General features: G+C 52.6%; 1 protein-coding gene across 3 annotated transcripts in view; it reads right to left on the reverse strand.

The window, feature by feature from the left end:
- Gabbr1 (gamma-aminobutyric acid type B receptor subunit 1) overlaps nucleotides 1-11,677 on the reverse strand; it is a 30,887-nt gene extending 19,210 nt beyond the window's left edge. The window contains exons 1-11 of one of the 3 annotated variants that reach the window (XM_052744046.1): nucleotides 11,567-11,677; nucleotides 11,061-11,304; nucleotides 10,202-10,405; nucleotides 9,277-9,462; nucleotides 8,093-8,113; nucleotides 6,738-6,898; nucleotides 3,705-3,839; nucleotides 3,173-3,343; nucleotides 2,128-2,229; nucleotides 1,780-1,845; nucleotides 1,136-1,327 (exon numbers count right to left, since the gene is read on the reverse strand). In XM_052744046.1, the coding sequence (XP_052600006.1) occupies nucleotides 1,136-1,327; nucleotides 1,780-1,845; nucleotides 2,128-2,229; nucleotides 3,173-3,343; nucleotides 3,705-3,839; nucleotides 6,738-6,898; nucleotides 8,093-8,113; nucleotides 9,277-9,462; nucleotides 10,202-10,405; nucleotides 11,061-11,145 (1,323 nt within the window). In that variant the 5' untranslated portion in view covers nucleotides 11,146-11,304; nucleotides 11,567-11,677. Of the gene's footprint in view, nucleotides 1-1,135; nucleotides 1,328-1,779; nucleotides 1,846-2,127; nucleotides 2,230-3,172; nucleotides 3,344-3,704; nucleotides 3,840-6,737; nucleotides 6,899-8,092; nucleotides 8,114-9,276; nucleotides 9,463-10,201; nucleotides 10,406-11,060; nucleotides 11,305-11,566 lie in introns of those variants that run through there. The other 2 variants (XM_052744047.1, XM_052744045.1) reach the window with 2 other exon arrangements.
- Between the last annotated feature and the right edge of the window lie 12 nt (nucleotides 11,678-11,689).

Below are 11,689 nucleotides of genomic sequence, written 5' to 3' on the forward strand. Positions count from 1 at the left end.
CCCACTGACCTATCAAGATCCCTGCACTGTGGGGTATGGTGCTGTACAGCAAGGGCCTCTTCCCCACACACCCACACCTACTCCCACTCATGACTCCAAACACAGGGCTACCCTGGTCCTCCCAATTTAAGACAGTGTGCCTTCCAGCTTCAAGTGTTATCATTAGAAAACTATCTGTGCTAAAGGATTTCTGAAGTCTCATTTACATCCAAGATTCTTTAAAAAGAAAAAAAGAAATTGAGGGAGAGAAATAGTAAAAACTAATTTCACATCAATCAAAGTGACTATTAACAGTGGGCAGTGGTGGCGCACGCTTTTAATCCCAGCACTAAGGAGGCAGTGGCAGGAGGATCTCTGAGTTTGAGGCCAGCCTGGTATACAGAGTGAGTTCCAGGACAGACAAGGCTCTACAGAAAAACTCCATCTTGAGAAACCAAAATTAATAAATAGTGAATATTAAAGCCAGGCATGATAGCACACACCTTTACTCCAAGCTCTCGGGAGGCCTGAGGCAGGGGAATCTCTGTGAGTTTGAGGCCAGTCTAGTCTACAAAGTGAGCAAGTTCCAGGACATTCAGAGGTACAAAGAGACTCTCTTTAAAAAAGCAAGAAAGTGAATATTAAGCAACTCTCTGAGGTACTAACGTAAGTCTCTCTCTCTCTCTCTCTCTCTCTCTCTCTCTCTCTCTCTCTCACACACTCACACACACACACACACACACACACACACACACACACACACCAATAATAATATGACAATAATAATAATAATACATAAAAACAGATCGGTGCCCAAGAGAAGCTCTCTGGAAAAGGTATGACATGTATGCAAGCTTCTGTATCACCATTAACGCCTTTCCCTCACTTGACTTCTCACCAACTGCTCCTTGTTTCCATGGTAACAGCCCTTCCACTCATCAGAAGCCTACTGTACATGCCACTATTTTTCTCTCTTGCCCAAGGAAATAACAGCACAGGTAGAACCCACGAAACATGACGCAAATAAGCACAATATGGGCACAGGCGCCTTTCCACACTGGACTTCACTGCTATCCCCCTTCTTTCCCTTCCCTCCCCTTCGATGCTCCCACAGTCCCTTCCACCCCAGTGCCAGTTTCCAAGTCCCCACCCTCACCATGTTGGAAATGCTTCGGGTGTTGGCAGGGTTCAGCATGACAATCTCAGTGGTGATATGGCCCTCCACCGCCTCAGTCATCTCATCCACTGTACAATTGATTGACGGGTCATAGATCTTGAACCAATTGTCAGCATACCACCCAATGAGAAACCAGACATACTTCTTCCCGAAGAGCCGCTCCTTATAGACCTGCATTCAAAGTGGGGAAGGGAGCATTTGAGGTCTGTTTTGTTCTGAGGCAGGTGGTGTTATCTCTCTAGATACTGTTTAGCCTCTTGAGAATCAAAGAACGGGATTTTCTTTTTTAATCTTCACTGAAGCCCATTACTTTCTATGCTAACCTAAAAATTTAGTAATATGTTTTTTGAAATCTTCAAATCATAGGAAAGGCTCAACAAGATGCCTCCATCAGCCACTCAGGAAAGACGGTATTAAAACACACAAGAGGAAAATGAGAAAGTGCACGGGCATGTTTGAGTGTAGACAAGTGATACAGTCAGAGTCTACAGACAGGCTCAGTATTCATTATCACCTCAGGTCATTTGCTATCAATTTGAGCAGAAATGCCATAAGGAGGACCCATGAGAAAACCACCATAGACAGCCCATCCAGCCCCTCCCTGCTCCAGATTCCATCTCCACCTCACAAAAAACTTTGCGGGCTTCGGTCTCATAGAAAAGTCCCACGATGATTCGAGCATCTTGACGCTATAAAACAGAAAGAGAAACAGAGCTCCTAAGGGATGCTGAAAGCGCCTGAGGGTTAAGCCAGCGCTTTTGAAGCGTTGATTTCCCAGCTCCAACTGCTTAGTGCAAAGGAATGTTCAATGGGCAGTGGATAAATGTCAACGGAAGATGGAACTAAACCTTCCCAGGAGACTCAGCTGCCTCAAAGAATGAACAACTGCCTCTCCCAGACTCTCCTTTCCAGAGGACCACCTCCCACCATGGCCCCTCGGCAGGCTGAGCCCTCCATCCCTGCTCGCCCACCTTAAGGTTTTTAACAGGCACAGCTGGATCTGAGAAGAAACTCTGGCGGAAGGTGATCTCAATTCCAGCCTCTTTCACTCGCTCCTCTAGATCATCCAGCGTCTTAAGTGGGCATAAGAAAGAAGTAGGGAGATGGGGTACGTACAGAATAAAGCAGAGCTCATGCGTGAGAACTGACTATAAACTCACAGCAAATGAGTAGTATCTGAGCCTTAATCCAACAGCCCCTGGACCCTATGAGGAAAGGATGGAAGAAAACACCCCCAGTCTTAGGAGGCAGCTTCCAAGATGCATGATGAGCCCCTCCTCAGGGTCTGTATCCAGTGACACTGCCCCATCCACCCCACTCCTGACACTGAGAAGAAATTAGAGGAAACAGAAAAAAGCAGGGCAGGATCCAGAATAGACAAGATGATGCCAGCTCAAGAGGCAAGTGGGCAGACAGACAAAAGGATCACAGGAAAACGGACTGAGTCACTAGGACAAAGTGGGAGGGGAGGATTAAAGGGTCATTGAGCATGAGTTCATAGAAGACCCAGAGAACAATCAGGCTAACTTCCCTCAAGTGTGGAGCCTTGTGTTTCCTCTCTACCTCTGGGAACTCCCTGTCCCTCTTCAAATCATCTATAAGCATCATTCTGTGTCAACTACCAAACCCACACCTCTGTCATCATCTCTTATTTGTCTGCCTGTCCCTTTACCCTCTTCCTTCCCACCCCATCTAGGAGCTACACACTCGGCTGCCAATCACCCTCCACCCCAGAAGGCACTGGAATCCATTGCTTCCCTAAGACCCTATTTCATATTCCCTCTGATCTCAACTTGGAATTAAACCTGCTTTCACAGCACAGAGTCCTATCTATCTGGGTAACAAAACAAAACGAGGGAGAGGATTCCAAAAATCCAACTCATGTGTTCCCGTGGCTACAGAAAGAACAAGCACTTCGCCCACTTGGAATGTGTTCACTTTTGATAAACCATCAAGATCTCCCCCAACAGAGCAGATGCCCTGGGACCTCATGTCCCATCCCCTCTCCAGACTCACTGAGGTGAAGACCTCTGTCGTCTGCTGGATGGTGGCAATCTTCTTCCAGCCCCACTTTTCAAAGAGTTTCACCCGGGTGGGATTGTGGAGTGTGGCGGATGGATGTGTTCGGAAGAACGTTGGAAAACGCTGTCGGTTTGACAGGGCTGGTGAGCTGGAGCCGTATGAGAGCTGAGGAAGAAGGATGGGAGGTGTCCATGCACACTGAGGATGCCAGGAGTGTCTTTAGGCCTTTCGTGGCTCTGATTTTCCTCCCCACTCTCCAAACCTCCCCACCTTACACACACACACACACACACACACACACACACACACACACACACACACACACACCAATCTGAGTCTTTATCCATGGATCCCCAGAACTCCTTCAGGCAATGCTACTAGAAGGCCCAACAGCTCAGGTTCTCAGCTGGCTGAGTCCTGGCAGTGGGTCCCTCTCTCCAGTCCTCTTAAATATAACCACAATTCCGCTACTTAGCACAGCCCAAAAGGAGATGACCCTCCCTCCCGCTCCCACCACCTTGCATACCACAATAAGGTTCCACATCCGGGCAGCCTCGGCTACAAGTGTGGAGACAGAACTGCAGCCAGGCATGAGGATGATCTTGATAGGGTCATTGTAGAGTAGTTCGTACAAGTACTTGGTGGCTTGCCCCGGGTCACACTGAGGGAGGAAGGAGGAAGTGAAGGCTGGCTCCCAACCCTCCCCCTCCACATACATACATCTTACGATGCCTACTGTCTTGGACAACCTAGGGCCTTCCTCAATTCCTCCCTTCCATCGTTTTCACCACATTCTTCTTCCTGTCAAGTTTCTAGTTTCTCCTCTTTCATTAAGCTCCCTTCTCTTGTCTTCCATCTGGAACCCCAGCCCTACCCACTACTGCCTGCTCTGCCTTCCATAGTAATGCATTTTCTACCCTCCCCCTTTCTGCTCATCCTCAGTCATCCCTAAACCCACTCTCCTTGGCATCTCTGCCCCCCATCCCATGTTTACAGGCTCTGTACATCTGCCCAGAAAGTCTGCAGGAACACAAACACGTTCTCTCCAGATCCCCAGACAGCTTCCTCAATGAAATTTCCACCTTCAATTTGAGAGAACAGGAGCAAGATCAGTAGGGGATCTGCTCAGCACCCCATCCTTTCCTGCTGGGCCCTGACATTTGACAAGTCCATTAGAAAAAAAGGGGGGGAGGGAGTGAGGAAGACTCTAAAATGAAGAAAATAAACAGAATGGAACTCTCCACAAGTCAGAAGATATTAGAGGTGCCTGAAAGAGACGCAACTGGAAAGCTGGAGAGGAAAAGAAAGGTAGGAGGGAAAATTGGGGGAGGAAGAGCCAGCCGTGGGTCCCCCACTGTCTGTTCCCCTCCTGCTGAAGTATGACATTTCAGAAGCTGCTGGAGCCCCCAAAAGAAGTGGAGAAGAAATGGCAACCAGTGGGGAGTCAGAGCAGAGGGGCACAGGAGACTGGGGAGGGGGGTGGGTAGAAAGGAAATAAAGAAGGCACCTGGAGTCTGCTTGCTCCCCACTGAGGCCTGACATTTGAGACACTGTGGGAAGCTGGAGACATGAAGCCCAGGGAGCCAGGGGGAGCCGGCAAATCTGAGCACCCAAAAAAATTGTACTCTGAACTCAGCTACCTACTCTGCTCTCTCGCCCTGTCAAGGGCAGGGCTCACCTGTAGGTTTGGAACACATCGTGCCTCCTACTTAGCACCTTTACAATTTTTTTTTAACCATTATAGGGTCCTTTTCAACTTACGCTAGAGCAGATACTGCCCCCAGCTTCTCCCCAGCCCCATAAATGTTCCTCCAATATTTGTCTGAAGAAATTATTTAATATGAACAATAAGGATACTCAGAAACCTACAGTTACATAAAACAGGGCATGTGTGGCCTAATGTGTGTGCCATCTTTGGCTTCCTTTCTTCTCTTCCTGTTCTCACCTACTCCTCTCCACACCCCACCCATCACTGCAAAGTTCCCCCCTCCAGGGGGTTCCCCTCTTACCAAATGCCAAGGATCTAGACCTACCCTCTGCCACACCCCCTCCTTCACATCTACCTTCTTCTAGCCTGACGCTCCATTTGCCTTCCAACACCTCCAGGGACTCACTTGTCACTGGGGATGAGTTTGAGCTCAAGTCAGGCCTCCCCTATCTTCCTTCGTGACCATCCCAAAGCCTGCTCCGTCTCTGTCTTTCTCCAGCTCCCCCTCACAGCCAATTATCTATTTTGCTCTCTAGACAGATCAAGACCCTCTCTCTTCCTGCCTCCCTACCCTCACATGTAATTTTTTTTTTCCCCTGCACTCTGCCATTCTTCCCACAGGCATCCTGGGATAAGCTACAGGCAGGCATTTTCTAGGCAGGATTCCTGTGGATGAAAATGAAGACACTACTTGGGATTCCTTCCTGACTAAGGAGTTTGAACTAGTGTTTTAAACAAATGATGATTCTTGTTCAGTGATGTTTGAGACCCACAGAGAAGGCACAATCCAAGGAATTGTAGTTTTCTCTCCAGACCCCTAACAACCCTTCCCCAGCACTCTGCCTGCAGGCTCCCTTCTGCCCCCTTTGGAGGCATATGTCTATTTTTAGGTGCATAACAATGTTCCACACACCCCAAGTATAAAATGGCCAAATCCCACCTGTACTGTTTCCCTAACCTCAAGTCTCTGGAGCCACAAGTCAGAAAGGACCCAAACCTCCTTCCTTCTGTCCTATTAGTCTCCACTTAGACCTGGTAAAGAAATCTTATTATAGACCTCCTCTAACACCAACATTTCTTCACCATGGCCCCCTCCCCTCTATCCTCTTCCCAACCCTACATGCTGTTTCTCTTTTCAGATCCACTGGGCCATGACAATAAAATCAGAAGCTGAAATCAGGACCCCAAGGTTCCACAGGAGGCCCAGGGTTCTTCACTGTCCCCACCCTCCTCCCCGCCCCCTCCCTTCTCCATTCTTTTCCAATCTCCCTGTACACTGACTCTCCACCCCAGTGCTGTTGTAGGAGCTCCTTATGGACCCCAATACACTCTCCCAGGGCCTAAGCCCACCTCTTGATTATTATTAGTCTTTCCCAAAGCCAGTAGGCCACATTCTCACAGGAATGCCCCATAGGGTAGATGAGAAGTCAGGCAGCCCTACCTTGCTGTTTGTTTTGATACATAAAGTAGAAGCCTCTTGTCCCTCTAAATCCTCCCCCTTCTCTCCCTATTCCTTCCAGCCCCAACCTACGCCAAGATTTACCTTGTTACCATGGTAAATGTAAACCCCTGCGCCAGATGCCAGCTCTGACGTTCCTTCCAGCCCCCAAACCTGGCCAGGGAGAGTTTACTCCAAAGGATCAGCACCTAAGACCCCCCACCATTTCTGTGAGTCTCCTACTGACTGCAAGAGAGTCGGCCTTGAGAGCCACTGAGACATCCCTAAGCTCCTGCACCTCCAGCGCGTCTCCAGCCAATCACACTCGGGAGGGGTCTGCTTCGCAATCCCAAAGAGGATTCGCAGCCCTGGCCCCCCACCGCCCCAGGCACTCTGTCCCTCACCCCGACTACCTTGCTGTCGTGGTGGATAAGCTTGAGCTCGTAGTCGGGCAAGATGTCCCTGCGGCTGTTAACGTCCTCCAGCGCCATCTCCACCGCGGGCTGGCAGGCCTGGCCCCCCGGCCAGCCCCCGCTCATGGGAAACAGCGCCCCGATGTACACTGCACGCCGTTCTGAGGAGGGGTGCGGGGGGACCCTCGGGTGAGGCCGCGGGAGATGGGGGGAGTGAGAGGCCCACACCGAAGCCACCCCAGCCGCCATCACCAGCAGAAGCGGCAGCGGCCACCCCACCGGGAAGCAGGGGCCCCCCGGGCCCATGGCGGGGAGGGGCGGGGGCGGCCTCCTTGGGGTAGGGGCAGCTCAGGGGGGACACTTCTTCTGGGAGAGGATGCCGGGAGGGCTTCGGGGAGGCGCCTCCATCCCAGGTCTCGGGGAGGAGGGGGCCGGAGCCCCGGGGAGGCAGAGACGTGGGCTTCCTAGGGCCAGGCGGCGCTCGCTCCCGCCACCGCGGACTCTCTTCGCCGACTGACCGACCGACAGAAGGGAGGAGGGAGAAGAGGAGCTAGGAGGGGGGCCTTGACGTCACGGGCTGGGGGCGGGGATAGGAGCCAGCGTCGAGGGGAGGGGAGAGAAGGAGCACGGGAGGGAGGGGTCTCCGCCGAAGGAGACTGGAGGGGAGGATACCGAGAGGATCTGGAATGCGAGAGGCTAAGCACAGAGCAAAGTAAGAAGCGAGGGTGGGTTGGATGGGGGCGCTGGTCACAGTTCCTAAAGGGGGCTATGGGGAGATGGAGCGAAGGGCTGAGGGTGGAAAGGCTGAGAGTGATGAGAAACGTGTTGCAGACAGAAAGGGTTGAGAGAGTGAGGACTGGCATGGAGAAGTGAGCAGCATTAGGGAAAGCACAGTGCGGCCGAGGGAAGGCTTGAGGAAGGGTGATGCGAGAAAACGGAGGATGGGAGGAGGTCCCGCGTGGGTGGGACCGGTGCACCGGGCCCATGGCACCTCGCGGTAAAACCTAGGTAGGGGGTGGCAGGAATAGGTCCCCAGGTCTGAAGGAACCCTACCTACCTAGGAGAGACCTGGGATCCCCCGGCACACGGTTGCCCCCTACCGGGCTTCGCGCTTAGAAGCTGAGTCCGGAGGCGGAGCGCGAGCCCGAAGAGCGTGGCCGGGCAGGGAAATTGGAGGGAGCCCTACCCGCGGAAAACCACGATTTGGAGGCAAGAAACAGGTAGGCAGAGGAGGGCCAGGCCGCAAACTAGAATGGGGGAGATGAGTAACAGGACACCCACAACCCACGGTGGTGGAGGGTGAAGAGTGAGGAGGTGGGGGCGGCAGTGCACGCGGGAAGGGTTTCTGATCTCACCTGAGTGTGGCGTTCGATTCACTGGCAGCAGGAAAGACGGGGATCAGAGAAGAGTTACCAGTGGCGCCCAGCTTCCCAGGCCTGATCCCCAGCCCCCTCCCACACCTGTTCATGCGGAGCGGAGACTGCGTTCAGGGAAGGGTGCCTGGGGATAAGAGCAAGGCGGGGCTGGGGGTCAGGACTTGGTGTTTTCTTTATTTTTCAAAGGACAACAGAATTTGTGCCCGCAAGTAAAAGGGGACCGGGGCATAGCCTGTTTTTGTAGAGCTTGAATATTATAAAAAATCTATAGTCTCTTTAAGAAAAAAAAAAACCTACAAATATAATTGGTTTTAAATGATTGCTGTTTAAATACCTTAATTTAGTATATTCTCCCAAAAGTTGGCTAGCATATGAACACATTCTTAAAAGCTCAAAACGAGGGCTTAGTAAAAACTGAGGAAGCCTGAAGCTTAATTTTCATTCCAGGAGAGAAGAGTATAAAAGAGTTTGGGTGCCCAGAAAAGGGAGATGCTTGTAGAAATAGACAGAGTAGAGCAAAGAGGTGGAAAACAGAAAAGCAGTTATTCCCTCAAGGAATGACCAAGGTTGTAAAAGGCATAGACAAGGCCCATCGTCTCCCATCTGCCCTTGAGGTGTCCTTAGTGTCCGATCATTCTGCCCCCATTTTTGCCTCTTCCATATATTTGCAATCCCAGATCTCGGCAATTATTTTTCTAAATGTATGTATGATTTAATTCTGAGTATTTACAGTAATTCCATTGTAGAGTGAATAGCAAAGGATCAGTTCTAGAAGAGTGATACATAGGATGTTCTATGTCTACAGAAAGGGGGTGGTTTTTCTCCAGGAGAAAAATCTGAGTCATTAAACTCTAAGAAGGTGAAGGGGGGTGTGACATTAACGAAGAAAAAGATAAAACACAAGGCCCAAGATTTGAAAGCAGGAAGGACACATTACAGGGAAATGGAATGGAGGGAAGCCCAGCAAAGTGAATATAAAGGATGGTGGGATCAAGTCTGAGGCAGGTGGATGGTGGAAAGAGTTGGGCGTTCACCTCTGTCTTCCCAAAGTCCTCCCCAACACTCTTCACAGCACCCATCCTTTCCCTCTCTCCATTCCCACCCCACTCCCATTCTAGTGCAAGCAATCTCATCAGCTGCAGGCAGGCAGCTGTTCCCCTCACCCTGGCAGTGGGGCTTGGGGGTGCTCCACTGGCCCTGACTACAGATGCTCCGGGAGCTGCCCACCAGATGGAAGTCGGGATCACATCGGAAATCCACCCGGGCTCCATCCAGAGCTGGGAGGTCCCCACCCGTCAGGAAAACCTTCCCATTTTCCAGGGTCAAATAAGACTTGGAGCAGATTCGGACTGTAGAGACAGGAAAATAAGGAGAAAGGCAAGTTGTAGAGGGTTTCCCCTTGGGAATACAGGGAACGCAGGTTTGGGTCTGGGTTCACAAGCATCCTGCTCCACAGGAAACCAGGTGTGCAGTGGCTTTGCCTCCCTGCCTCTCTCCCTTTCTCCCTAGCCCCAGTATCCACATTCCTATCAGAAAAAAAGAAACAGCAATTCTATTGTAGGAACCCAAGATGGAGCTATAAACACACAAAGTAGGAATTGCTCACAGCACAGTAAAGTGAGTAGTTCTCTGCCTTACCAATGTGTAGAAGTATGCAAATTTGGATGCATGATCAGGCTTGCTTTTCTTATTATGGCTGGTCTATAATACTACTAAACTGGCTTATATGGTCATTGAGTTGGAGACAAAAGTGTCAGAAAATGTAATGAAATTGTTTTATAACTTTAAAAAAAAATCCTTCACTGATGATCCTCAAAGAACTCAGATGAAAAATCAAAGTTATTTCACCCAATGATCAATACCCTAATGAAGAGGATGAAGTGAACGTGCTGGCTGCTAGCTTGCTTCCTCCCACCAACTGCTCACAGCAACACCCCTCCTCCTACATAGTACTCATTCATTAAACGTATTTGTGAATTTGTTTCCGCTGTATTTAAATTGCTGACTTGCAAAATAACTATGGTTGGTTTGCGACTTGGGAAAGGAATGGCCTGAAAGGGGGTGGGGGGCGCTTCCCAGGCTACTCACCACAGCGGCTGGGTGTGTCCATATCCGTCCAGGAGCCGTTGGCCAGGCACTTGCGCACCTTTGGCCCCACCACCTCGCGCTCCCCCCGGCACACATATTCAATCTCATAGTCCACCGGCAGGAAGTTGATGGCCTTCACCTGGTCGCGCGTCAGGCCGCGGTACCTGATGCCCCCTTCCCAGGGCGGGTGTATGATCTGGCAACCTGAGAGGGAGTGGGGAGGCACAGGGGAACCGTGGGAGCGGGAAGGCAGCGCCGCAGTGGAAGGAGGAAGAGCAGGGCGTGGTCAGCGGTAGGGCCCGGGATGGGGACAGAAACGGGGCTGGGGTGGGAGAGGACTGGGAGGTGGGAGTGGGGACAGTTAAGAACCCCAGGCTGCAGAACCCAGAGTCATGGGCTAGGGCTAAAGCTGATGCAAGAGTCCACCGGTGGAGAAGTGTAATGGAGAACAACAGCTAAGAAGAAATCGTAGGGGCTGTAACGTTCGGTGGTTAAAATGGGGGAACAGGGCTAAAGAAGGATATCCGAGCTGAATGAGAAGAGCACCGACCACACAAGCCCATCTGAGCAACCAAGTGGACCACGGAACGGGGGCGCTGTAGTCATGTGGGGCCCGGAAAGGGAGGTAGGGCTTAGAAGATAATTCGGGGTCACAGAAAAGCGGTGTAGTATAGCAACGTGAGGCTGAGGAAACGGGCGCTGGTGGTGATGCGGGGTGACAGAAAGGAGGTCAGGAGTAGTGAAGTGGCTGCCGGGCGGTGGGGGTGGGGTTCTGACGCGAGAGTGATGAGGGAAAGGAGACGTGCAGGGAAAGGGGCTAGAGGGTGGAAGAGGTCCGGGGCGCCGGAGGAGGGTGCACCTTCCGAGGTGGCGTTGGGGGTCTGCGCCCCGCCTGCGCCCAGGGGGCGGAGGAAGAGAGGCACCAGCAGCAGCAGCAGCAGCATCTGAGGAAAAGGCGGCCGTGAGAGCACGGCGGAGCCCGCCGGCAGCGGCCTGGACCAGCCGACGGACAGACCTCGCTCGGCGCGCCTCGCAGGCTCCGACCGCGCGGTTCGGGACGCGGAGGGCGCCCCGCGGAGGAGGCGGGGGCGGAGCCGCACCGGCTAGGGGAGAGGAGGAGAGAGCGCCTGTCCCCACCCTCCTCCGGCCTCCCTCGGCCCCCCACCCTCCCGGGACTCCACCTCTCTCCACCTCCTCTCCGCGGCCCCAGTGGCTAGCGCGAGCCCAGCTTACCCACGCTCCGGGGTCCCGCGGCCCCGTCGCTTGCCATTCGCACCCGACCCCCAAACCCCCGGTCCTGCCCTGCGTCCACCCGCCTCCCTGCGTGCCCCTGTCCAAGCCCGGCTCCTGGGGCCCTGCTCTTACCTCGGCGCCGGGTCCCGCTCCCCGGCTGTCCCCGGGCCTCAAGGCCCCAGGCCCGGCCGCTGCTCCCCGGTCTCCCTCCCGGTCCTCCAGCTTCCCCTCCCCCCCGTCCTTCTTCCCTAGGAA

Source organism: Peromyscus californicus, unplaced genomic scaffold (assembly GCF_007827085.1).
Source record: "Peromyscus californicus insignis strain IS unplaced genomic scaffold, ASM782708v3 Scaffold_19__1_contigs__length_69161282, whole genome shotgun sequence".
Lineage (NCBI taxonomy): Eukaryota > Metazoa > Chordata > Mammalia > Rodentia > Cricetidae > Peromyscus > Peromyscus californicus.